Below are 27,559 nucleotides of genomic sequence, written 5' to 3' on the forward strand. Positions count from 1 at the left end.
TAAGACTGCTCCCTCTATGTTCTTGATTTCCCCACGAGAGAAAGCATCCTCTCAACATCCACGCTGCTGAGCCCCTGAGAAACTGGTTACGTTTCAGTGCGATCACTCCAATTCTTCTCAAGTCCCAAGGGGTATAGGCCCAATCTGTTCAACCTCTCATCATGAGACAAACCCCTCATCCCAGGAACAACCTAGTGAACCTTCTCTAATTGTAATGTATTAACTGTATTGTAGGGAATGCAGCAACCAGCATATGCACAGCAAACACCCACAACCAGCATTATGTAAGTACTAAATCTGCTTTGGCGATGTTGATTTGGGGATAAGTAATGGCAGGGACATCAGGGACAACTTCGCTTCTCTTCTTCACATCCTCTTCACATGGTGCCATTGGTACACCCATGTGTACAAGTAGCTGAGAGACCAGGCAGGAGATTTAATATCCTATTCAGTATAGCACCTTTGACAACACAGAACTCTGCCAATGCTGCGCTCAAATGTCAGCCTCAAATTTGTCTTCAGGCCTCTGAAGTGATGCTTGAATGCACACCCTTCACTCGGGGGACAGTGGTACCACTGAACGAGGCTGACACCCTGCTGGAAAGATGCCGTAGAAAGGAAGGCTTCACGTCCTTTGGTCATTTGTGAACATTCTAGAGCAGGAAGAAGTGGAACAAAAGGAAGAGACTTCATCTGAATTGACATGATATTGATACTCCCCTCGGTAGGTAGGAAGCTAGGTGGTGGGGGAGAAAGGAAGCGAGGAGTCAAAAAGAGGGGAAAGATAAAGTATGTTGAAGGTCAAACAGATTCAGTAGATAGATGTTTAGATATAGAGCAAGGGATGGCAATGACTAGTTTATATACTGACCCATGCAGCAAGCAGTGTATGATCCCTAAGGATACAACTATATGCAAAAATAAAACAGACAACACAGTTTGGCATGGATGAGGGGAATGGATGCCTCCCCCTCCCAGATAAGAATAACTTATATTTACCTGGGGCCTTTCCTGTCTTCCAAATGCCCTGAGCAACTTCAGAATCAATGGGTTACTTCTGAAGGGTCGAGAGGAATCTTTGCTGTTTCAAATAGCAGGTTGGAACCATTTCCAGATCCCAACCTGACGCTTTCTGGCAACGCAGCAGCATGATCTTCCAGGAGATGGCATCCCCAATCCAGTTGAGGACAGTAGACAAGTTCCTGGGCTGTGGGCCCAGTCAGAAGGCCTGCAGCCTTGGACAGATGGCAGTCCTATTGACAAGAGTTGGGTACTGACACTGTAGGTGGTGGACCACGTGGGCACCTCCACCTTGATGACTTGCAATTTTGTAAAAATTACCTTTGGGTCACAGTTGCCCAGGTCATGACAGTGCAGAGGGACCCCCCGCAGAATGACCTGCAACTATGTCCTGCTGAACATCCAGGCTCTCTGAGTGAAAGCTGCCTCCAGCGATGCCCTATTTGCCACTGAGAAAATCACATCGAGGCCCTCAATTTGCCTACAATTGGGCACGTAAATATATGTGCGGATTGGCTAACTGTTGATACTGGGCGGGTATCCCTTTGCCCCTCTACCCAACCTTCGGAAATATTGGCCAGAGCCAGGAACTTGTTTTCCTGCTTATCCGTGCCTTCCGTCCTACGTTGCTCACCATTTCAACTCCATGGGACCAGAGAGGACTCTGTCTGTGGTCTCTGCTGGGTCAGCAAATGTAGCAGCTCAGTACAGCAATGCTCCAACAGCAAGCAAGCAAATAACACTAAGATAATGACCAGTTTAGGCGGCACGGTGGCGTAGTGATTAACACTGCTGCCTCATGGCGTCGAGGACCCGGGTTCGATCCTGGCCCCAGATCACTATCCGTGTGGACTTTGCAACATTCTCCCCGTGTCTGTGTGGGTCTCACCCCCACGACCCAAAGATGTGCAGGAAAGATGGATTGGCCACGCTAAATTACCCTGAATTGGAAAAAAAAGAATTGGGCACTTAAATTTAAACAAATAAAGACCAGTTAGCCATTTTTAAAATGCCGTTCATTGAAGGATAATTATAGTCCATGAGACCGATAAGAACTGACTTAATTGCCCCTTGTCTCCCCTGCTCTTCGTGTTAGCGATTGAACCCCTGGCCATGGCACTGAGGGAATCGAGGAACTGGAGGGGGATTGTGAGGGGGGGGGGGGGGGGGGGGAGCAGGGAGCACCGGCTGTCGCTGTATGCGGACAATTTACTGACCCTTGCGGACCCGGTGGGGGGATGCCAGATGTGATGATGACCTGGGGGAGTTTGGTGACTTCTCCGGCTATAAGCTCAACGTGGGGAAGAGTGAACTGTTTGTGGTGCACATGGGGGACCAGGAGAGAGAGATAGGGGAGCGTCCGTTGAATAGGGCAGAAAGGAGCTTCAGGTATTTGGGGATTTCAGATAGCCAGGATCTGAGGGGCCCTGCATAGGTTAAACTTTACGAGGCTGGTGGAGCAGATGGAGGAGGAGTTTAGGAGGTGGGATGTGTTGCCACTCTCCCTAGCGGGCAGGGTCCAGTCGGTTAAGATGACGGTGCTCCCTAGGGTTTTGTTTCTTTTCCAGTGTTTACCCATCATGATTCCGAAGGCTTTCTTCAGGAGGGTTAATAGGTGCATCTTGGGGTTTGTGTGGGCGCAGAAGACCCTGAGAGTGAGGAGGGAATTCTTGGAGCGAGGCAGGGAGGTGGGTGGGCTGGCGTTGCCCAACCTGTGTGGGTATTACTGGGCCGCAAATGTGGCAATGATTTGTAGGTGGGTGATGGAGGGGGAGGGAGCTGCATGGAAGAGGATGGAGGCAGCGTCCTGTGTTGGCGCGAGTTTGGAGGCACTGGTGATGGCCCCGCTGCTACTCCCCCTGGCAAGGTACTCTACAAGTCCAGTAGTGGTAGCTACCCTCAAAATCTGGGGCTTGTTTAGCTCACTGGGCTAAATCACTGGCTTTTAAAGCAGACCAAGCAGGCCAGCAGCACGGTTCGATCCCTGTACCAGCCTCCCCGGACAGACGCCGGAATGTGGCGACTAGGGACTTTTCACAATAACTTCATTGAAGCCTACTCGTGACAATAAGCGATTTTCATTTCATTTCATTTCATTTTCAGTGGAGACGTGATAGGGGGAGGTGAAGGCCTCAGTTTGGTCCCCGATACGGGGGAACCACCAGTTTGTACCAGGGAGGATAGATGGAGGGTTTTTGAGCTGGCATAGGGCAGGTATCAGGCAGATGGCGGACCTCTTCCTCGACGGGAAGTTTGCGACTCTAGAGGAGTTGGAGGGGAAGTGCCGCCTCCCCCCAGGGAACACCTTCAGGTACATGCAGATTAGGGCGTTTGTTAGGCGGCAAGTGGCGGAGTTTCCGCTATTGCCGCCAAGGGGGGTTCAGGATAGGGTGCTCTCGGGGACGTGGGTCGGTGAGGGGAGGATCTCGGCAATTTATCAGGTGATGCAGGAGGGGGAGGAGGCCTCGGTGGAGGAGCTGAAAGCGAAGTGGGAGGAAGAGCTGGGGGAGGCGATTGACGAGGGGACGTGGGCGGACGCCCTGGGGAGGGTGAATTCTTCCTCTTCTTGCGCACAGCTTAGCTTCATTCAGCTAAAGGTGCTGAACAGGGCGCATATGACTGGGACCAGGCTGAGCTGGTTCTTTGGGGGTGAGGACAGGTGTGGGAGGTGTTTGGGAAGCCCAGCGAATCACACCCATATGTTTTGGGCTTGTCCGGCGCTGGAGGGTTTCTGGAAGGGGGTGGCAGGGACCTTGTCTAGGGTGGTTGGTTCCAGGGTGGAACCGGGCTGGGGGCTCGCTATTTTTGGGGTGGCATCGGAGCCGGGAGTACAGGAGGCGAGATAGGCCGGTATCCTGGCATTTGCGTCTCTAGTAGCCCGGCGCAGGATCCTTTTACAGTGGAGGGACGCGAGGCCCCCGAGCATGGAATCCTGGATTAGTGACATGGCCGGGTTCATTAAACTGGAGAGGGTCAAGTTTGCCCTGAGGGGGTCCGTGCAAGGGTTCTTTCGGCGGTGGCAGCCATTTCTTGATTTCCTGGCGGAGTGTTAGAGGGCGGTCAACTTCAGCAGCAACCCGGGGGGGGGGGGGGGGGGGACGACGACGTTGGCTCGGCTATGGGGGTGTGTTCTTACGGTTCTATGTTTATTACTCTTTCTTGTTAATTTATTGCTTTGTATTGGGGGGGCAGGGGTTTCTGTTTTTTTTTTCTTTCTGTTGTCTTTGTTGGGATAAAATTTGTTGTTGAAAAATTTGAATAAAAATTATTTTTAAAAAAAGAACTGACTTAATGTTCTCCAAATAGTGCCAAGGGAATAAACTGACGGCCTTGATTTTTGAAAGGCCGTGGGCTGGATTCTCCGATTTGGAGACTGACCCATGCCGGCGTGGGAACGGTGGAAAACTGGCACAAAACGGCCACCTATTTCCCCCTTTGCTGGGGCGAGCAGGATGGCAGCGTAGAAAACCCGGCTGTAGCTGATGATATGGCCTGGATAATTACCGGGTCCGTGGCCACGCGTGTGCACAGCGGCGGCCTGCAGCGGTCACACTGTGCTTCATCGTGGATGCTGCTCACAGACCCGGCCCGTGAAATAGTCCCCGCCCCACTTCAGCCTGCTCGCGAGCCCCGGACTGCCCTACCGTTCCCCCAGCCCCCTACCCACGAATTGGCCCTCCCCTGACTGTGGCGGTGCTGGGACTGAGTTCGCAGCCGCCAGGCTGAGTTCCCGACGGGTGAGACCATGAGCGATATACGCCATCGGCAATTTGGTCAGTCGGGGTCGGAGCATCGGGAGGAGCAGGCCTCAGGCAAATGCCTGAGGTTGCCTGAGGCCATGGATACGTGGCGAGAATTTGGATTCTCCGGCCCATCGCCGAACGCGATTTTGGCGTCGGTGACCGGCTCGCAGAGAATCCAGCCCCATATCTCCAACAATGCAGCACTCCCTCGGTATTGCACTGAGATTTAAGACTGTGTGCTCACTCAAACCTATAACCCTCTGAGTCCGAGGCTACAAGAACATAAACAGCAGACCATGCGATCCCTCACCCTGCTTTGCTCTTTAGTACGATCATTACCGATGTACTGTCTTGACTCCACTTTCCTTACTAAACTCCTGATCCCTTAAGGGATCAAAACTCTTTGTATCGCAACCTTGAGTATACACAGTGATGGTGTTATGCACCCATGAATGCAACGAATGGATGTGAATAACTTAGAAACTTAAAAAAGTTGCAGGCTGTTACTGTTTATTCACAAGCATGTCATTCATTTTCTCAAATTGTTTATCAAATATCTTTGTTAATATTCTAAATGACTTCTGCATCAGATCCTGTGATATTTCAATTGGCCCTATCTTTAACCTTAATTGCTGTGAGGAATTGAATAATAATTCTGGAACTCTTTGACTATGTTTATAGTCTTGTTTTTCAGTTGAAAGTGTGAGGTCTATCCCGGAGCCATTGTGTCTATCCTCAGAACAGTTGGGACATTCAAAATGTTTTAAAAAATTTAAAGTACACGATTCTTTTTTTTTCTAAATTAAAAGGTCAATTTAGTGTGGCCAATCCGCCTACCTTGCACATCTTTGGGTTGTGGTCGAATGTTCCATGTTGGAATCTGGGGTTATGGGTGGGGGACCTCTTCTGGGTGAAATAATATGTAAAACGAATATTCGATTGGCTTGCCCCAATAATTGATAAATGCCTTCTATGCACTACTGTAAATATTACCTTCTGAGATTTCCCATTGACCTCTTCTCAAAGAAACTCACGCAACACCCCTGCAAGGCTTTGATGGGATACACAATTTAATTGGTTATTAGTTATATGTCACAAATAAATAATTGTAATCAGCATAAAGAAAATTACTCAATGTGAGCTGTTTGAATTGTATCATTATATTGGGATTATGAATTTAAAAAAATCTATATGATTGTTGTGATTTACTGTACACTAGTAATAGCTTGCAGCCTACTGCAACAATATAATTAATACTGGGGTTGATGTATTATTTGGTCATGTGAAGCAACCATGTCCTTCAGCATATGATGGTCCTCTCTGTCTCATGGGAAAGGTACTATTTCCTTAAAATTAATTGATGCTATTTTATGTTTGTATTGACTGGACTAAAGCAAAGTCTGTGTTGCAATAAGTCCATCTCACTCTAGTTTACATTTACAGATGTACTTTGTAAAGTCTGTGTTATGTGGGGGAAAAAAAAACTGGACAGAATTTTATGGTCGTCCGCTGACGGGTTTGAAGGTGTGTTTTTGAGGGGGAGGTTGCGGTAGTGCATACTGACTGCCTACCTGCCTGTCCCAACCTATCACCTGTTTTATGGGGGCTAGTTGAGGTGGAGGATCTGCATTTGGGTCTGCTTAATGGCTACTTAAAAGTGCCTCATCTGGTTCCAGCTGCTATTTTACAGTGTGAGACTGGCCCTTGCCAGGTCGGGAGTCTAATAACTTTTACTGGGTGAGCTGGTGTTGGGCAATAGAGTGTGGGGACCTCCTTTTTGGGGGCTCCTGTGTCCGTTGGATGTACTCCCTCAAGGTCATACTCTCTCAATTCTTTCCCTCGTTTCCTGAGCTCTCGAACCTGGCCTCCCCATCCCCTTGCTGGGCTGATACCCTGCACTTACTTGAAGTTCGGCCTCCATTAGCTGCTCTTCTTTGGGAACTGCCTGTAGGCCCAGCAGTGGCCAACGCTCTAACCTCGTGCTGCAGGAACTACAGAACTGCTCGCTTATTAGATTGGCCAACAGCTCTCTTAAAATGGGATTTTCTCCCCAAATGAGGGTGCGTCTCACACTTTGCAAATTAATGTCCTGCCTTAAATGGCAGTAGGGCAGCCAGTATTGGTAGGAATCCAGTTCCCGTTGACTCTTTGGGTGGTGGGTCTGTCCTTTCTCTTGAATGTTTGATTCTATTCGGAGGAGAGTGAGTAGTCAGTATAATTACAAGTGAAATATAACTAGGAAAAAAATGATAACTACATATTTGGTTGCAGGTCGTTTTGATGAGACTGTGATTGAAGAAAGAAGACAATGTGCTGAAGATCTCTTGCAGTTCTCTGCAAATATCCCTGCTTTGTACAACAGTAAACAACTTGAAGATTTCTTTAAGGTATATGCTGTTTATGTTCTGTTTTTGTAAAGGGGAATTTTGGGAAAGGAGAAAACAATCTGAAACATGGTGCATATTTTGTAAAAGTGCCGTTGATAATATCTTGGATGTAGTTTTAAGGAGGGCGTTAAAGGAGAGAAGTAAAGTTGAAGAGATGATTGATGGCATGGTGGTCAGTGGAACATAGAAAATCGGAGCAGGGGTAGGCCATTCGGCCCTTCGAGCCTGCACTGCCATTCATTATGATCATTGCTGATCACCCAGCTCAGTAACCTGCTCCCGCTTTCCTCCCATATCCTTTGATCCCCTTAGCCCCAAGAGCTATATCTAACTCCTCCTTGAAAACATACAATATTTTGGCCTCAACTACTTCTGTGGTAGAAAATTTGCCATCTCTCTCTAGGTGAAGACGTTTCTCCTCCTTTCAGTCCTAACACATTTATACCATATCCTTAGACTGTGACCTCTGGTTCTGGACTCCCCCGTCATCAAGAACATCCTTCCTGCATCCACCCTGTCTAGTCCTGTTAGAATTTTATAGGTTTCTATGAGATTCCTCCCTCGTTCTTCTAAACTCCAGCAAATATAATCCTAATCAACTCAGTCTCTCCTACATCAGTCTGCCCGCCATCCCAGGAATCAATCTGGTAAACCTTTTTGTTCTACTCTCTCTAGCAAGAACCACCCTTCCTCAGATAAGGAGACTGAAACTGCACACAATATTCCAGGTGTAGTCTCACCAAGGCCCTGTATAATTGCAGCAAGACATCCCTGCTCCTGCACTCAAATCCTCTTACTCGGAAGGCAAACATACCATTTGCCTTCTTCACCATCTGCTGTACTGCATGCTTGCTTTCAGCAATTGGTGTACAAGGACACTCAGGTCTTGTTGCACATTCCCATCTCTCAATCTATAGTCAATACTAAAATATTAAAGCATGCCGCTGTTCAGAGAGACTTGGGTGTGCTAGTGCATGAGTCACAGAAGGTTGGTTTACAAGTGCAACAGGTGATTAAGAAGGCAAATGGAATTTTGTCCTTCATTGCTAGAGGGATGGAGTTTAAGACTAGGGAGGTTATGTTGCAATTGTATAAGGTGTTAGTGCGGCCACACCTGGAGTATTGTGTTCAGTTTTGGTCTCCTTACTTGAGAAAGGACGTACTGGCACTGGAGGGTGTGCAGAGGAGATTCACTAGGTTAATCCCAGAGCTGAAGGGGTTGGATTATGAGGAGAGGTTGAGTAGACTGGGACTGTACTCGTTGGAATTTAGAAGGATGAGGGGGGATCTTATAGAAACATTTAAAATTATGAAGGGAATAGATAGGATAGATGCGGGCAGGTTGTTTCCACTGGCGGGTGACAGCAGAACTAGGGGGCATAGCCTTAAAATAAGGGGAAGTAGATTTAGGACTGAGTTTAGGAGGAACTTCTTCACCCAAAGGGTTGTGAATCTATGGAATTCCTTGCCCAGTGAAGCAGTTGAGGCTCCTTCATTACATGTTTTTAAGGTAAAGATAGATCGTTTTTTGAAGAATAAAGGGATTAAGGGTTATGGTGTTCGGGCCGGAAAGTGGAGCTGAGTCCACAAAAGATCAGCCATGATCTAATTGAATGGCGGAGCAGGCTCGAGGGGCCAGATGGCCTACTCCTGCTCCTAGTTCTTATGTTCTTATGTTCTTAATACAATAATAATCAGCCTTCCTGTTTTTGCTATCAAAGTGGATAACCTCCCATTTCTTCAAATTATACTGCATCTGCCATTCATTTTCCCACTCACTCAATTTATCCAAATCACACTGACACACCTCTGCAGTTCATTCTTCTACCTAGCTTTGTGTCACCTGCAAATTTGGAGATATTATTTTTGGTGACCTAGCACGGATCCCTGTGATACTACAGTAGTAATTGCCTGCTATTTAGAAAAAGACCCGTTAATTCCTACAGTTTCCTGTCAGTAGCATTGTTTATCTTTACCAAAACTGTTTTCTATCCATCCCGATACATTACCTCCAATCCCATGCGCTTTAATTTTACACACTAATCTCTTATGTGGGACTTTGTCAAAAGCCTTCTGAAAGTCTATCCGCTGGCTCCCCCTCGTCAACTCTCCATGTTACATCCTCAAACAATTCCAGTAGATTTGCTGAGCATGATGTCCCATCGATGGTGATGTGGGACAAGAACAGAAGAGGTTAGAGTCAGAAAAAGTGTGTTATTGAATGTGATTGCTGGGCTGCAGTGATCAGTTGTCGGGATCACCAAGGTGTACAATGCGATGATGATGATCATTGGGAACCATCAGCTATATCTATCATGAAAGGAAGTCACTAAAATCTTGTCACGGGTGTCTCTCTCTTGCAATTGTTCTGTTGTGTTCAATGTCAACGTGGGGATATAACGGCGTTAATAAAAATGGAAATGTTAAATCCTTTTTGGATGTTACAATAGATGATGGATCTTAATTTTTAAAGTGGTCCTTTTTGTTTCTGTGCCACTCACGCTTCAGCCTTTGATCACAATGTTAGTGTACAGAAAATCAATAAAGCAAACTATCTGTTCTTTTAATGTGGCTGCAGATCACAAATGTCCTGGGCGCCTGCACGACATTGCAGGTCAAGATTTAGCAGTTGTGCGGCAATTTCAGTTTCCGTAAAGATAAGCAATGCTACTGACAATGAAAGCGATAAAATGGCTGGGGCTTTTTATTAATATTTAGCTGTCAATTTTTGCACCAAACGCCCTTTTTGGTGTTCAAGTGAGGATCTCTACAAGAAGAGATCACAAGTCATGCATGTTTAGAACAGCGTTTATTGTTCCTTTAGCCTTTTTCCATACAGCTTTAAAGACTGCACTATTTATAGACTTGACTGCACCTGGAAGGCCCTTCCATCTTGGATTGCAGGGAGTAAACTTGGAGCTGTTGTTTTGAAACAAATGTAGATGTGATGCATTTTTCATGGATTTTATTTCAACAGGGGAGTCTGCAGCAAGTATTAATGTTTCTGTTTAATCGGCAATATTAATTTGAACCTTATTTTTGACAACTGAAGCTCTTGCTCTGGAAATGTAAAAATCCAGCCATTGCCTGCTGAACCTCCGCACTAATCTCCCGGCCAATCCACCCCTAGAATTTTAGAATAACCTACTCCTCTTAATTCAAAGCAGTTTGTTTGTTGTTATTGAAAAAATTCCATTCTTCTGTTTTAATGAAATGATAAGAGGACGATTTCAATTTCAAATTGTGCAGAATTCAATTAACTGGGGACAGCCAGCTTCAGTGGGGTAAGAATAGATCTGATCCAAATAAATTGGCATCCACGGTTGGCAGGCAAGACTGCCACTGAACAATGGGCGGCCTTTAAAGAAGAGAGGGGCCGGGATTCTCTCCTACCCGGTGGGGCGGGGGTTCCCGGCGTGTCGGACCGCCCCAATGGTGCGGAAGTCTCCACACTCTCAGGGGCCAAGCCCTCACATTGTGGGGCTAGGCCCGCACCGGAGTGGTTCCCACTCTGCCGGCTGGCGTGAACGGCCTTTGGCGCCACGCCAGCCGGGGCCGAAAGGACTTCGCCGGCCGGCGTAAGTCCGCGCATGCGCCGGAGCGTCAGCGGCTGCTGATGTCATACCGCCGCATGCGCAGGGGAGGGGGTCTCTTCCGCCTCCGCCATAGTGAAGACCATGGCGAAGGTGGAAGAAAAAGAGTGCCCCCACGGCACAGGCCCGCCCGCCGATCGGTGGGCCCCGATCGCGGGCCAGGTCACTGTGGGGGCACCCCCCCGGGGTCAGATCGTCCCCCCCCCCCAGGACCCCGGAGCCCGCCCGCGCCGCCAATCCTGCCGGTCAGGTAGGTGGTTTAATCCACGCCGGCGGGAAAGGCCTGTCAGTGGCGGGACTTCGGCCCATCGCAGGCAGGAGAATCGCCACGGGGGGACCAGCGCGGAGCGATTCCTGCCCCCGCCGAATCTCGGGGGGCGGAGAATTCGGGACACGGAGGGGGCAGGATTGACGCTGGCCCCGGGGGGGGGGGGGGGGGGGGGGGGGGGGGGGGGTCGAGTCGGAGAATCCCTCCCAGGGTTCGGGCACAGTAAAGGTATATGCCCATGAAGGGGAAAGGCAGGAAAAGCAAATCCATAGAGCCGTGAATGACAAAAGATATAGATATTAAAATGAAGCAGAAAATTGTGCTGATAAGGATGTCAGATGGATAATACAACCAAGAACCAGGCTGATTATGGAAGATTCAGAGGGAAATTGAAGAAGCACATGAGAGTGTGAGAGAAGAGACTGGCAAAGACTTTTGCATTCTTTTTTGTGGGAATGTAAGTAGCAAAATGGTGGTAAAAGGAGAGTGGGGCAGATGAGGAATCAAAAAGGGGATTTCTTTGTCAAGGCAGAGGGCATGGCTGAGGTATTAAATAAATATTTTGCCTCTGTTTTACCAAGGAAAAAGATGCTGCGTAGGTCATGGTGAAAGAGGAGTTAGTTCAGACACTAGAAAGATAAAAAATTGATAAAGAGGCGGTATTGGACAGGATGTATGTACTTTGAGTTAATGAGGCGCCAGGACTGGCTGAGATCCATCCAAGGATACTGATGGAAGCAAGAGTGGAAATTTCAGAAGCATTGGCCATAATTTTCTAGTCTTCCTTGCACTCCGGTTGGTGAATTGCAAATGTTAAACCCTTGTTCAACACAGGGTCTAAAGATAGGCCCAGAGCTGCAGGCCAGTCAGTTGAACCTTGGTAGTGGGGACACTTTAAGAAATAACTCATGATCCCAGCTCTTCCTGGTATACTAGGGCATTGTTTGGCAGTGGGCAGGACTTCCGCCTGCCGTTGGAAGGAAGTCCGCCTATAAGAGCTGTCCCGTCTGTCAAACTTGTTGAGCTTTTGCTGCGTTTTCTGGTTTTGTTTAAAATTACCTCCAGTGGTCTCAAGATGACAATTTAACTTTGTGGTAATTGAGCTATTTTAGCCATGTGGAAGAACAACTGATTGAACGGCAGAGCAGGCTCGAAGGGCTGAATTGCCCTACTTCTGCTTCTGATTTCTATGTTCTGATGAGAAATTACATTTTCATATAACTGGCTGATCTTGCTGGTGAGTAGATTAGACACGTTTCATGCCAAGTACTTTGCTTTATCTGTGCCTGGTTGATTTAAAATACTTGGGTGCCACCAGGTGACCAGATACATTATTGCAGGCACTAATGTTTTGGTGGCATTTTCTGAATCGTGTTCTCATACAGGTTAATAGTCAATCTATTGTCACAAATATGGGGTTTATAAGATTGTAATGTTTTGGGACTGTCTCTTTAATTTCGGATAATTATACAGTGGCGTTGCCTCATGACGCCGAGGACCCGGATTCAATCCCAGGTCACTGTCCGTTTTGGAGTTTGCACATTCTCCCAGTGTCTGCGTGGGTCTCGCCCCCAAAACCCAAAAAGATGTGCAGGGTAGGTGGGTTGAAAATGCTAAATTACCCCTTAATTGGGGGAAAAAAGAATTGGGTACCTTAATTTAAATTTTTAAAAAAAATTAGGATAATTGAACGGGGTCATGTGACCTCTTCGCAATTCTGCCTAACAACAGGCTCGGTGGATTGGTCTTTAAAGATAAGGGGAAGCTGTGGTTATTTAGGTGCAATGTGTTCACACTTTGAGACAATGCCACAAGCATCTGAGTTCTGTTGAAGAGTCGCTGACCTGAAACATTAACTGTTTCTCTCTACAGATGCTGCCAGACATCCTGAATTTTTCTAGCTTTTCCTTTAGTTCTTATTTTAGATTTCCAGCATTTTTGTTTTTGCAGCAGCATCTGTGTTTACAGTAGCTGGACTGCTGGTCACCAAAGTCTCGAGGGGTTGTTGAAAATGTAACATTGTAAACAGTTATGCTTTAAATTGTCCATTTACTTCCAAGATAAAAGCGAGTTACGATCTCAAGAATAGATGACTAGCATTTTAATCTGGATATCAGGCCCATGTGATTTACATTACCATAGAGACTGGCTTTGAGAAACAAAGGTGTTTTAAGATATCGCTTTAAACTCCAAGACATAGTCTTGTCCGTCAGTATCAGAGAGAAGGAGCAGCTAATCTCTCTATGGTTCATGCAGAAATGTGGGTGGGAATATGTGCTCGAATTGAAAAGATCAAATTTGTGAATATTTAAGATGAGGCTGCAATATTCTCATAACTTTCACGAGAGTGAGAATCTCCATTTAAAAACCTCTCCCTATGAAGGACAGTTCTAGGCTTGAAAGTTGCCAGGCTGGGAAAGGAAAAGAACAAAAGTAAACCCTCCAGCTAAAATCATTTTGCCTTGGTTCTGGGAGAATTGAATGCCTACCTCAGGGGCACTGTAAAGTATAAATTGTAAAGTGGGATTTTCCGTTGTGTTAAGAATAAAATGGGCGCTGGAGGGGCTTCCCTAGGTTGCCGGGATACACCCTGCTGGAGCGACTGCTGCTTCCGGATGTGGAAGGGATGGGAAGAATTGGGGATATATGCAAGTGGCTGGGGGACAGGGAGGCGAGCGGGTGATGAAGATCAAGGAGTAATGGGAAGCGGAGTTGGGAGAGGAGATCAATTGGGGAGAATGGAGTGAAGCATTGCGTAGGGTAAATGGGACCTCCGCGTGCAAGGATGAGCCTGATACAATTTAAGATGGTGCACAGGGTGCATATGACTCGGGCTAGAATGAGTGGGCTCTTTCATGGGGTAGCAGATGAGTGTGAAAGGTGTGGGCGAGGACCAGTGAATCATGCACACATGTTTTGGGGTTGTGAAAAATTCGGAAGATTCTGGGCGGGAGAGTTCGCGGTCTTAGCCAGGATAGTGGAGGAGGGAGTGGACCCGGACCCTTTGGTAGCGATATTTGGGGTTTCAGAAATGCCGGTGCTCATGGAGAGGAGGAAGGCCGATGTCTTGGCCTTCGTCTCTCTGATTGCACGGCGGCGGATTTTGCCAGTCGGCATCGCCACCGGGGGGTAGCAGCTTGGTTGGGTGACCTGTAAGACTTCCTGTGGTTAGAGAATATAAAGTATGAGTTAATGGACTCTTCAGAGAGGTTTGAGGAAAGGTGGGGGATGATTGTGACCATGTTTGAGGGGCTGTTCATCGCGGGGGGTGGGGGGGGGGGGGGTGAAAAAGAGGAAAAATCTGTACAGACTGTATAATTGATGGGAAGCATGTTTCCCAGGGTGTTTGTTCGCTCTAGCCTGTTTTGATACATGTTTGTAATAAAATGCATTTTTTAAAAAACGAATAAAATGGGCAGTTCTCTTCAGTGGTTCAAAGTATAAGCTGCCTGCACACAAGTGTTTAATCAATGCTGCTATTTTTGCAGTTCAGGTTTTAAAATGGAAATCATGCTATGTCATCCTTACAGGAATCCAGCTCCATCTAGAAGTTGCTTTCCAGAGGGAAGGGATGGATATCTTTTCTGATTTTCCTCATTTTTTCTTAGTGTCAACAGTTCCAAGGTTTTTCCCATTATAAGTGTTTTCTTTTGCAAATATTAATATTTAAACATTGTTCAAGTGTTTTGTGATGCTGAAATTGGGGTAGAGAGTTATTTGCAAGTACAGATGCCGAAGGGGTATGGCTGCCACTGCATAGTATTAATCAGTGACTTCTTCATATGCTGACCAGTTTGGGATTGAAGTTGCAATCGTTTGAATTGGTCAACTATGTCATAATATACATCCAGGTATATGATGGTGTGCAGACAGGCAGTGACTGACACACAGGATGACCAGTGAGCGCACACAACACAGCAGCCAATCACCACACAGGACACGACCACTATAAAGCCAGAGGGCACTAGTTTTCCCGCTCTCTCGGGATCCAGCCTCTGAGACAGTCGGAGCATCAACTAGAACAAACACCATGTGGTAGTAAGATAGTCTGGTCAGGTTAGCCTCAGGTCTCCAGTCAAGTCAGCATAGTATCAACCCACAGTTAAAGCACGTATTATAGTTAAATGATCAATAAAATTGAGTTGCATTTCTTCAAGTGTTGGAAACCTGCATCTCTCACCACTGCAGTAAACACAGTCCTCGTAGACCCAGTTTACCAAACACGTCATGTTACCAGTGAGTTATGCTCGAGTTTGATGGACCTATCTTGAGATAATCTGCCTTTGACCAGTGATCAGGTAGGGTCGGAGGGTAAGGATGAACCTTTTCGGTCCTTTTTAACCCATCTCCGCATCCTCGCGCAGTCATGCAACTGCGGCTCTACTTCCGATTCCATGATCCGGGATCAGATCGGTTTCGGGGTCCACGCCGATCCCCTTCGCCAGCAACTCCTAAAGGTTAAGCAGCTCACTCTTACCATCGCCGTCGAGACCTGCGTCCTCCACGAGCACGCTAACAACCGTTACTCCAATATCAAGGCGGCAGAAATGGCACAGCAAAACCACCACGATGCGGAACGGGTGCAGGCCATCAAACAAATGCAGGGCCTGAGTCTGGATGAGGGTGGCCATTTTGTGCTTTTCCCAGGTTCCTGCGCATGCGGGCCATGACCAAGGGGACGGCGAGGCTGACGACCGAACCGCGCAAGTGCGCACGTCGTTCGACCGCACTGCGCATGCGTGGTGGCGCATGGAACGTCCTGACAGCGGCGCCATGACGTGTTCCAACTGTGGCTCCGCCCATTTAAAGCGGCAATGTCCCGCGAAATCTTGACGCTGTCTCCAGTGTGGCAAGCTTGGTCACTACGCAGCCCTTTGCATATCTGCTCCACTGCCCAACACACAGCGATCCCAGCCACAGCGTAGGGGTGTCGGGTCAGTACAGCACCCGTCACAGACCCCGACATTCTTCCAGATCCCGACATGAGGGCCTCACATCCCCATTCCGGGTGGGCATCATCCCCAAGCATACGCTGCCTTTATCAACGATGGTGAAACAACTCCCAATAATGAGCATTGATCCGGACGACGAGTGGTGTGCCACCCTTACGGTCAACAAGGCTCGCATATGCTTCAAGCTGGACACCGGCACTTCAGCGAACCTCATTTCAAAGTCTGACCTTGACACCATCCGCGTCAAGCCAAGCATTCTTCCTGCCAGCTCCTCGACTACAATGGCAATCTGCCAGTGGCTCATGCCAGCTTGCGGTGTCCCATCGTTCTTCAAAAGCGACGCTGCGTTTTGAAATTGTAGGAACCAACAGAGCTTCCCTGCTCGGTGCTCGGGCCTGCAAACTCCTGAACCTTGTGCAGCGGGTTCACACCATGTCGTCCGCAGAGGCAAAGGCCTCGCCAAATGTTAACTTCCAAGCCCAACTCGATGACATCATAGCACAATGCCATAGCGTGTTCGAAGGTATGGGCACACTCCCTTACCGTTACAAAATCCTGTTGAAGCCAAATGCCACCCCTGTGGTTCACGCACCGTGTTGGGTGCCGGCACCCCTTAAGGACCGCCTCAAGCAGCAGTTACAAGACCTCCAGGACCAGGGCGTCATTTCTAAGGTCACGGAACCTACGGACTGGGTTAGCTCCATGGTTTGTGTCAAAAAGCCGTCAGGGGAACTTTGAACCTGTATCGACCCCAAAGATTTGAACCGTAACATCATGAGGGAACACTACCCAATACTTAAACAAGAAGAGCTAACCAGCGAGATGGCTCATGCCAAGTTCTTCACGAAGCTGGACGCCTCCAAGGGGTTTTGACAAATACAGCTGGACGCGTCCAATCGAAATCTGTGCTCATTTAACACCCCGTTCGGTCGCTCCTGTTACAACCGAATGCCCTTTGGCATCATCTCCGCCTCAGAGGTGTTCCACCGCATAATGGAACAAATGATGGAGGGCATCGAGGGGGTGAGAGTGTACATCAATTATATCATTATCTGGCCACAACTCCTCGGGAGCACATCGATCGCCTCAAGCGGTGTTCCACAGGATCCACGAACATGGCTTCCGACTCAACAGGGCCAAACGCTCGTTTAGTCTATCAGAAATCAAATTCCTTGGCGACCACATTTCGCAGTTTGGTGTGCAGCCAGATGCAGACAAGGTGTCGGCGATCAACGCCATGAAGACCCCGGAGGACAAGAAGGCGGTCCTCTGCTTCCTAGGGATGGTCAACTTACTTGGGAAGTTTATCCCCAACCTTGCATCACACACCACAGCTCTCCACCATCTCGTTAAAAAAACTACGGACTTCCAGTGGCTCCCCGCTCATGAGCAAGAGTGGCGTGAGCTCTGGGCGAAACTCACCAAGGCCCCGGTGCTGGCGTTTTCGACCCCGCCAAGGAGACGGAAATATCCACCGACGCGAGCCAGGCTGGCATTGGGGCAGTGCTCCTCCAGCGGGACAAATCCTCCTCCTGGGCCCCAGTCGCATATGCCTCTAGAGCCATGACACCCACTGAGCAACGATACGCTCAGATTGAAAAGGAATGCCTGGTCCTCCTCATGGGGATTGACAAATTCCATGATTATGTGTATGGCCTCCCCAAATTCACGGTCGAGACGGACCACAGGCCATTAGTTCACATCATCCAAAAAGGCGTCAATGACATGACTCCATGGCTACAACATATCCTCCTCAAACTCCGCCGCGACGATTTCGACCTGGTGTACACCCCGGGCAAAGAGCTCATTGTTGCCGATGCACTCTCCAGATCTATCACCGCACCGTGTGCGCAGACTGACTGTCTGTCAAATAGGCGCGCAGGTGCAATTCTGTGCCTCCAACTTTCCGGCCACTAATGAAAGGGTCGTGCAAATTTGTCAGGAGACGGCCAGGGATCCCCTACCCCAGCGGGTCATGCGACATCTCACGGATGGTTGGCAAAAGGTGCAGTGCCCCCAGTTTTATAATGTGAAGGATGATCTAGTGGTGGTAGACGGCATACTAATGAAGCTGGACAGAATTGTGATCCCAAAGAGCATGCGAGAGTTGGTCCTCTGCCAAATCCACGAGGGTCACCTGGGGGTCGAAAAGTGTCGCCGTCGAGCCCGAGAGGCAGTATATTGGCCAGGCATCAGCCAAGATATCGCCAACACGGTCCTCAATTGCCCAATGTGTCAAAGGTTCCAGCCGGCTCAGCCTAAAGAGACTCTACAGCCGCATGAAATGGTGACCTCCCCATGGTCCAAAGTTGGTGTTGACCTGTTCCATGCCAAGGGCCGAGTCTATGTCCTCCTCGTGGACTACTTTTCCAAACTACCCCAAGGTGGTCAAACTGACTGACCTCACCTCAGCAACAGTAATCAAGGCATGCAAGGAGACTTTTGCCCGGCATGGCATACCACTCACAGTGATGAGTGACAACGGCCCCTGCTTCTTCAGCCAGCAGTGGACAGATTTTGCCCGGCTGTACAATTTCGGCACGTCACATCCAGCCCCCACTACCCCTAGTTGAATGGCAAGGCTGAAAAAGGGGTCCACATCGTTAAAAGACTGTTGTGCAAAGCTGCTGACTCGGGTTCTGATTTCAACCTGGCGCTGTTTAGCCTACAGGGCGACTGCTTTGTCCACTGGGCTGTCCCCAGCGCAGCTCCTAATGAACCGCACACTGCGAACGACGGTGCCGGCTATCCACATCCCGGACCTTGACAACTTCCCAGTCCTACAGAGGATGCAACCGTCTCTGGCCCAATGCAAGTCGGCATACGACGCCTACACCACAGATCTCCCGGACCTGGCCCCTGCTGACCAAGTTCGTGTTCAACTACCTGCTGGTGGCTGGTCTGCCACAGCTGTGGTGGTCAAGCAAGTGGCCCCGAGATCGTTCCTCGTTCGCATGCCTGATGGCTCCTTTCTTCGGCGTAATAGGCGGGCACTGTATCGACTTCCGCGCCCGCCACCTAACCGTGATGTCCCGCCTCGCATGCTGGTTCCTCAGGACGCGCCCTTCCAGAGGCCACCGATCTGCCAGTTACTCTACCGACTTATGCATTGGAGGCAGTTCCCCCGTTCCGGTGCAGGCGGCCCCTGACCCACCTTTGAGGCGGTCAACCAGAATCCGTCGCCCGCCACAGAGACTGAATTTATAGACTGAATGTTGCATTACCTTGTGATCCATTTACACATCTGTACATATTGTTTTTTTCTCATGTGTTATCTGCCCTCTAGCTGCACTAGACACCTTCTCATCTAAATACTTGTGCATATTTTGAATATAGTCAGGCTCCTGTACACACACACACCCACTATTTATTGACCTGAACACATTTTTAAAAAAGGGGGGGGAAATGTCATAATATACATCCAGGTATATGATGGTGTGCAGACAGGCAGTGATTGACACACAGGATGACCAGTGAACGCACACAACACAGCAGCCAATCACCAGACAGGACACAACCACTATAAAGCCAGAGGGCACTAGTTTTCCCGCTCCCTCGGGATCCAGCCTCTGAGACAGTCGGAGCTCGTGAGCAGCAACTAGAACAAACACCATGTGGTAGTCAGTTAGTCTGGTCAGGTTAGCCTCAGGTCTCCAGTCAAGTCAGCATAGTGTCAACCCATAGTTAAAGCACGTATTATAGTTAAATGATCAATAAAATTGAGTTGCATTTCTTCAAGTGTTGGAAACCTGCATCTCTCACCACTGCAGTAAACGCAGTCCTCGTAGACCCAGCTTACCCAACACATTAAACTACACTAAGGGGAAGTTAAATAAAACTAAAAGGGCCTCGTCTGCCTTTTCAATTAACCATGAAAGATCCCGAGACACCAAAGAGATTTATTATTAATTCGATGGAGCCGTTTTCCTCCCCATACAGGTTTTTGATTTTCAGACAGTTCCAGCAGAGCACCGATGGAGATCCTGCCCTCTTGGTTAGAGAGCCTTGTATGCAACGATCAAAAATGGCTTCCTGGCTGTTCATTTTCTTAAAAAAAACCTTTTTATGAAAATATGCAGATTTTTCTTTTGCCATGTTACATTTTAAATTTTATTTTTTAGGATGGTGAAGTTCATGATGGATCAGAGCTCATCGGGCCAGTGGATCCCTCTGCAGAGTCCCTGATTGATGGTTTATCAGATGGCAGTAGTGAAGGTAAACACCACTCACAAGTCAATGCACGGAAGTTAAAAAATGGAATTCCTGTTAGATTCATACATGTTTGTTTTTAAATGATGTCCAAAGTTATAATTCGCTCTCCCTTCACACTCTCAAAAGTCACTTCTGTACTTAAAAGTAGCTGTTTTTGAGCAGCCTGCAACACTTCCTTTAATGATCACTGGTTAGATTGCTCCACCCCTAGACCACATGGTCTGCAGTCCAAATGTTGGCACTGAAAATTGCAGATGGGGTTCTGCAACTGGAAAGGACCCCAGTTCGCAAAAGTCTTTTGTCTGCTACCTGTTTTTGGTGAGAGCTCTGGCCACTTATGTCAAGGCCCATGTGAAAATTACATGACGTGAACCTTGCATGATCAATTCTGGAGAATGCTGACTGATGGCTAAAATTTATCCTGTATTTTTACCCTCTGACTGTACTTCAAACTCAGACTAATAGGATTAAGTCTCTTCTGTTGGCTGGCTGTAAGGACCCAAAAGTGAAGTTAATTTTAATGAAGACCAAGCATTGCGATCTGAAATAAAAACAGATCGGTCAGCACAGTGGTTAGCACAGTTGTTTCACAGCTCCAGGGTCCCAGGTTCAATTCCTGGCTTGGGTCACTGTCTGTGTGGAGTCTGCACGTTCTCCCCGTGTCTGCGTGGGTTTCCTCCGGGTGCTCCCGTTTCCTCCCACAGTCCAAAGACGTGCAGGTTGGGTGGATTGGCCATGATAAATTGCCCTTCGTGACCAAAACGGTTAGGAGGGGTTATTGGGTTATGGGGATAGGGTGGAAGTGAGGGCTTAAATGGGTCAGTGCAGACTCGATGGGCTGAATGGCCTCCTTCTGCACTGTATGCTCTATATTCCTTGAGCAGAGGTCCCAATAATCCCGTCCACCACTAATCTCTGCCTGGCTAAACTTATTCTGTCACTAAACAATGTCTCCTTTAACTTTTCCCACTTCTGGCAAGTAAAAGGTATGGCTATGAGTACCCGCATGGGCCCCAGTTATACCTATCCTTTTGTGGGGTATGTGGAACATTCCTTATTCCAGTCCTACAATTAATTTTCTTGAATAAAGATGGGGAGACACTGAAACACAAACAGGAATCTCGGGAGGACCGTCATTTTCGCTGTCTGGACCCTCCCAGCCAGTGATAACGGGAGCACGTCCCACCTTCGGAAATCTTCCTTCATTTGGTCTACTAGTCGGGTCAAATTTAATTTATGTAGCCATTCCCATTCCCGTGCCACCTGGATGCCTAGGTACCGAAAGCTTCCCCCTACCACTCTAAACGGCAGCTCCCCAATCGCCTCTCCTGCCCCCTTACCTACATCGTGAGCATCTCACTTTTCCCCATGTTCAATTTATAACCTGAAAACCGGCCAAATTCCCCCAGAATCCTCATAAATTCTTCCATCCCTTCTAGTGGGTCCGAAACATATAGGAGCAAGTCGTCTGCGTACAGCGAGACTCTGTGTTCCATCCCTCCCCGGAGCCCCTTGAGGCTCTCAGTGCAATTGCCAGCGGTTTTATGGCCAACGCAAACAGCAGTGGAGAGATGGGGCATCCCTGCCTCATTCCCCGGTGCAACCTAAAATAGCCTGTGTTAACCTGTTCGTCCGTACACTGCTATGGGCGCCTGATACAGCAGCCTAACCCAGACGATGAAGCCCCGTCCAAACCCAAACCGCCCCAGCACCTCCCACAGATAGGTCTATTCCACCCGATCAAATGCATTCTATGCGTCCATTGCGACCACTACCTCTGCGTCCCTATCTTCTGGGAGCATCATGATCACATTCACTAGCCTTCTAATGTTGGCCGCCAACTGCCTGCCCTTAACGAATCTCGTCTGGTCCTCTCCAATCACGTCCGGAATGCAGTCTTTGATCCTAGAGGACAAGATTTTGTCCAACAGTTTGGCGTCAACATTTAGTAGGGAGATCGGTCTGCAAGACCCCCATAGCTCCGGGTCCTTATCTGGCTTCAAGATCAGTGAGATCGTGGCCTGTGTCACCGTCGGGGGAAACCCCCCTCTCTCCCTTGCCTCATTAAATGTCCTCATCAGCAGCGGCCCCAGTATCCCAGAAAACTTTTTATAAAACTCCACTGGGTTCCCGTCCGGTCCTGAAGCTTTACCCGCCTGCGTGACCTTCAGCCCTTCTGCTATTTCTTCCATCCCGATCGGGGCCCCTCAGCCATTTTACCAACCCTTCATCCAGCTTCGGGAACCTCAGCCCTCCTAAGAATTGCCTCATTCCCTCCGGCCCAGCTGGGGGTTCTGACTCATGCAACCTGCTATAGAACTCCTTAAACGCCTTATTAACCCCTGCTGAATCCCTGACCAGGTTCCCATCCCTGTCCCTTACTTTCCCAATCTGCTTGGCTGCCTCCCTCTTTCTGACCCGCTGCACAAGCATTCTGCTGGCCTTCTCTCCATATTTGTATATCGCCCCCCTCGCTTTCCTCAGCTGCTCCACCGACTTCCCTGTAGTTAACAAGCCAAACTCCGCTTATAGCCTCTAATGTTCCCTTAAAAACCCTGCCTCTGGGGTCTCTGCATATCTCCTGTCGACCTAAAAGTGTCGACCTGAAGTATTTCCCCTATCAGTCGATCCATCTCTGCTCTCTCTACCTTCTCCCTGTGGGCCCGGATCAAAATCAGCTCCCCTTTAACCACCACCTGCAGCGCCTTCCAAACCATTGCAGCCGAGAATTACCCCGTATCATTAACTTCCAGATTATTCTGGATTCATTTCCTCACCCGCCCGCATACCACCTCATCCGCTAACAGTCCGACATCCAATCTCCAGTGCAGGCATTGGCCACTCTCCTTGCTCACTTGTCAACCCAGTGCGGGGCATGATCTGAGACCATGATCGCTGAATACTCGGTGCCCACTACCCCTGTCAGTAAAGCCCTGTTCGATGAAAAAGTCGATCCGGGAGTACACTTTTTGCACGTGTGAGTAAAAGGAGAACTCCTTCACTCTCGGCCGCCCAAATCTCCATGGGTCCACCCCCCACCCACCTGCTCCATAAAACCCTTTAGGTCCTTTGCCATTGCTGGCACCCTGCCTGTCCTTGAACTTGACCGGTCTAGCCCTGGGTCAATGACTGTGTTGAAGACCCCCCCCCGTCCCCCATGGCCAACTTATGCGAATCCAGGTCCGGGACCTTCCCCAACATCCTCCTTATGAACTCCACATCATCCCAATTTGGCGCGTACACATTCACGAGCACCAGCGTAAGCCCTTCCAGCTTCCCACTGACCATGATGTAACGGCCTCCCACATCCGCAACTATTCTTCCCGCCTCAAATGACACTCGCTTGTTAATCAGGATCGCTACCCCTCTAGTCTTAGAGTCCAACCCCGAGTGAAAAACCTGTCCGACCCATCCCTTCCTTAATCTAATCTGATTGGTTACCCCGAAACTGCGTCGCCTGTAACATTGCCGTGTCCGCCTTCAATCACCTCAAATGCGCAAACGCACGTGCCCTCTTAAACGGCCCATTTAGCCCTCTAATGTTCCATGTGATCCGCCTGGTTGGGGGGGGGGCTTCTCGTGCCCCCCCCGCCGATCAGCCATCACCTTTCTTGGGCCAGTCTCCAGCTCGCGCCCCTTGCATCTGCAGGCCTGCCCCCAGGCAGTTTCCGTCCCCACCCTCCCTCTTGTCCCCCAGAAAAAGCCCCCCCCATCAGCAGAACCCCCCCCCCCCCCGATAACAGCATTATGCAAACCGTCCCCTTCAACAAGCATAACATATGCTCACCCCCACACTGCGCTTCCGTGAGCCAGCCCGCCCAGCTAGCTTGGTAGCCCCCGCCCATGGCGCCAGACATTTTGCCACGGAGAATCTGTCAAAGAAAGTTGTGCACTGTTGGTCTGAGGAATCGGATGATCTCCTATGGGACTGTAGAGTCAGTGGACTGGTCAGTATTGAAAAACTTTGCAACCAGCCTGAACGACAGCAACTGACTTCATTAGTAAGTGAGTAGAAGACTGTGCCAAAGAAACAAATCCGTGTGTTTCCCAACTGGAAACCCTGGATGAACAGGGATATCCACTGCTTGCTGAAGTCTAGGTCTGAGGCATTCAAGCCAGGTGACTCTGACCTCTACAAGAAAGCCAGATATGATCTAAGGAGATCCATCAAAGATGCCAAAAGACAGTACCGGACCAAGCTCGAGTCCCGGGCTAGCCACACGAACCCTCGCCGACTATGGCAAGGTCTGCAAGACATAACGGGCTACAAGATGAAGTCAAATAAAACCACCGGCTCCAATGCACCCCTCCCTGATGAGCTCAACGCATTCTATGCCCGCTATGAGGAAGAGGTCCGTGAGAGCGAGCCCTCCACCCCAGAAGCCGTGGATGAACTTGTATCTGAGATCACCGTTGCAGACATCAGAGCCGCCTTCTCAAAGGTCAACCCTCAGAAAGCTACTGGCCCGGATGGGGTACTCGGACGAGCATTCAGGTCTTGCGTGGATCAGCTGGTGGGGGTATTCGTGGATATCTTCAACCTCTCTTTGCAACAACCCGAGGTCCCTATCTTCTTCAAGAAGATGACCATCATCCCTGTACCAAAAAAGAAGCCAAGCAGTGTGCCTTAATGACTATTGTCCAGTGGCTCTGACCTCCATCATCATGAAGTGCTTTGAAAGGTTAGTCATGGCACAAATCAACTCCAGCCTCCCGGATTGCCTTCCACTACAGTTTGCCTACTGCTGCAACAGGTCCACAGTAGACGTCATCTCCATGGATCTGCACTCTACCCCGGAACACCGAGACAACAAAAACACCTATGTCAGACTCCTATTTATTGACTACAGCTCAGCCTTCAACGCCATCATTCCTACGAAACTCATCTCCAAACTCCTTGGCCTCGGCTCCTCCCTCTGCGACTGGATCCTGAACTTTCTAACCCACAGGCCACAATCAGTAAGGATAGGCAACAACACCACCTCCACGATCATCCTCAACACCGGTGCCCCACAAGGCTGTGTCCTCAGCCCCTCCTTGTACACCTATGACTGTATGGCCAAATTCCCCCCCAACCCGATTTTCAAATTTGCTGATGACACCAAAGTAGTGGGTCAGATTTCAAACAATGACGAGACAAGAGTACAAGAATGAAATAGAGAATCTGGTGAACTGGTGCGATGACAATAATCTTTCCCTCAATGTTAACAAAACAAAGGAGATTGTCATTGACTTCAAGAAGGGTAGTGGAGAACATGCCCCTGTCTACATCAATGGGAACGAAGTTGAAAGGGGCGAGAGCTTCCAAGTTCTTGGCCAGATCACCAACAACCTGTCCTGGTCCCCCTATGCCGACACTATAGTTAAGAAAGCCCACCAATGACTCTACTTTCTCAGAAGACTGAAGAAATTTGGCATGTCACCTACGACTCTCGCCAACTTCTACAGATGCACTCTTTCTGGTTGTATCACAGCTTGGTGTGGATCCTGCTCTGCCCAAGACCGCAGGAAATTACAGAAGGTCGTGAATGTAGCCCAATCCATCATGCAAACCAGCATCCCATCCATCGTCTCTAGTAGACTAGAAGGGCTTGAGGTTCATAAGGAGTAGGTGTTAGCGATTCTGGAAAGTGTTAAAATAGATAAGTCCCTTGGGCTGGATGGGATTTATCCTAGGATTCTCTGGGAAGCTAGGGAGGAGATTGCTGAGCCTGTGGCTTTAATCTTTAAGTCATCTTTGTCCACAGGAATAGTGCCAGAAGACTGAAGGCTAGCAAATGTTGTCCCCTTGTCCAAGAAGGGGAGTAGAGACAACCCCAGTAACTATAGACCAGTGAGCCTCACTTCTGTTGTGGGCAAAGTATTGGCAAGGTTTATAAGAGGTAGGATGTATAATCATCTAGAAAGGAATAATTTGATTAGGGATAGTCAACATGGTTTTGTGAAGGGTAGGTCGTGCCTCACAAACCTTATTGAGTTCTTTGAGAAGGTGACCAAACGGGTGGATGAGGGTAAAGTAGTTGATGTGGTGTATATGGATTTCAGTAAAGCGTTTGATAAGGTTCCCCACGGTAGGCTATTGCAGAAAATATGGAGGCATGGGATTCGGGATGATTTAGCAGTTTGGATCAGAAATTGGCTAGCTGGAAGAAGACAAAGGGTGATGGTTGATGGGAAATGTTCAGACTGGAGTCCAGTTACTAGTGGTGTACCACAAGGATCTGTTTTGGGGCCACTGCTGTTTGTCATTTTTATAAATGACCTGGAGGAGGGCGTAGAAGGATGGGTGAGTAAATTTGCAGATGACACTAAAGTCGGTGGAGTTGTGGACAGTGCAGAAGGATGTTACAGAGGGACGTAGATAAGCTGCAGAGCTGGGCTGACAGTTGGCAAATGGAGTTTAATGCAGAAAATTGTGAGGTGATTCATTTTGGAAGGAATAACAGGAAGACCGAGTACTGGGCTAATGGTAAGATTCTTGGTCGTGTGGATGAGTAGAGAGATCTTGGTGTCCATGTACATAGATCCCAGAAAGTTGCCACCCAGGTTGAGAGGGTTGTTAAGAAGGCGTGTTAGCGCTGTGTTAGCTTTTATTGGTAGAGGGATTGAGTTTCGGAGCCATGAGATCAGGTTGCAGTTGTATAAAAGTCTGGTGCGGCCGCATTTGGAGTATTGCTTGCAGTTCTGGTTGCCGCATTATGGGAAGGATGTGGAAGCATTGGAAAGGGTGCAGTGGAGATTTACCAGGATGTTGCCTGGTATGGAGGGAAGATCTTATGAGGAAAGGCTGAGGGACTTGAGGCTGTTTTCGTTAGAGAGAAGAAGGTTAAGAGGTGACTTAATTGAGGCATACAAGATGATCAAAGGATTAGATCGGGTGGACAGTGAGAGCCTTTTTCCTCGGATAGTGATGTCTAGCACGAGGGGACATAGCTTTAAATTGAAGGGAGATAGATATAGGACAGATGTCAGAGGTAGGTTCTTTACTCAGAGCGTAGTAAGGGCGTGGAATGCCCTGCCTGCAACAGTAGTGGACTCGCCAACACTAAGGGCATTCAAATAGTCATTGGATAGACATATGGACGATAAGGGAATAGTGTAGATGGGCTTTAGAATGGTTTCACAGGTCGGCATAACATCAAGGGCCGAAGGGCCTGTACTGCGCTCTAATGTTCTATGTTCTTTGTCTCTGTCTACAATTCCCGCTGCCTCGGAAAGGCCGCAAGCATAATTAAGGACCCCATGCACCCCGGGCACACCTTCTTCCGTCTGGAAAAAGATACCAAAGTTTGAGGTCATGTACCAACCGATTCAAGAACAGCTTCTTCCCTACTGCCATCAGAATTTTAAATGGACCTACCTCGTATTAAGTTGATCTTTTCTC

The 27,559-nt window shown here is 48.6% G+C and overlaps 1 protein-coding gene across 4 annotated transcripts in view; it reads left to right on the forward strand.

Annotated features, from left to right (window-relative positions):
- rps6kc1 (ribosomal protein S6 kinase polypeptide 1) overlaps positions 1–27,559 on the forward strand; it is a 199,882-nt gene that overhangs the window by 22,635 nt on the left and 149,688 nt on the right. For all 4 annotated transcript variants that reach the window (XR_005462299.1, XM_038811377.1, XM_038811391.1 and 1 more), the window contains 2 exons: positions 7,035–7,150; positions 20,085–20,178. Coding sequence is in view for 2 of the 4 variants with exons in the window: in XM_038811377.1 (XP_038667305.1) it covers positions 7,035–7,150; positions 20,085–20,178 (210 nt within the window). In the remaining 2 variants the exon portion in view is untranslated. The remainder of the gene's footprint in view (positions 1–7,034; positions 7,151–20,084; positions 20,179–27,559) is intronic.

Source organism: Scyliorhinus canicula, chromosome 1 (genome assembly GCF_902713615.1).
Source record: "Scyliorhinus canicula chromosome 1, sScyCan1.1, whole genome shotgun sequence".
In the NCBI taxonomy this organism is placed as follows: domain Eukaryota; kingdom Metazoa; phylum Chordata; class Chondrichthyes; order Carcharhiniformes; family Scyliorhinidae; genus Scyliorhinus; species Scyliorhinus canicula.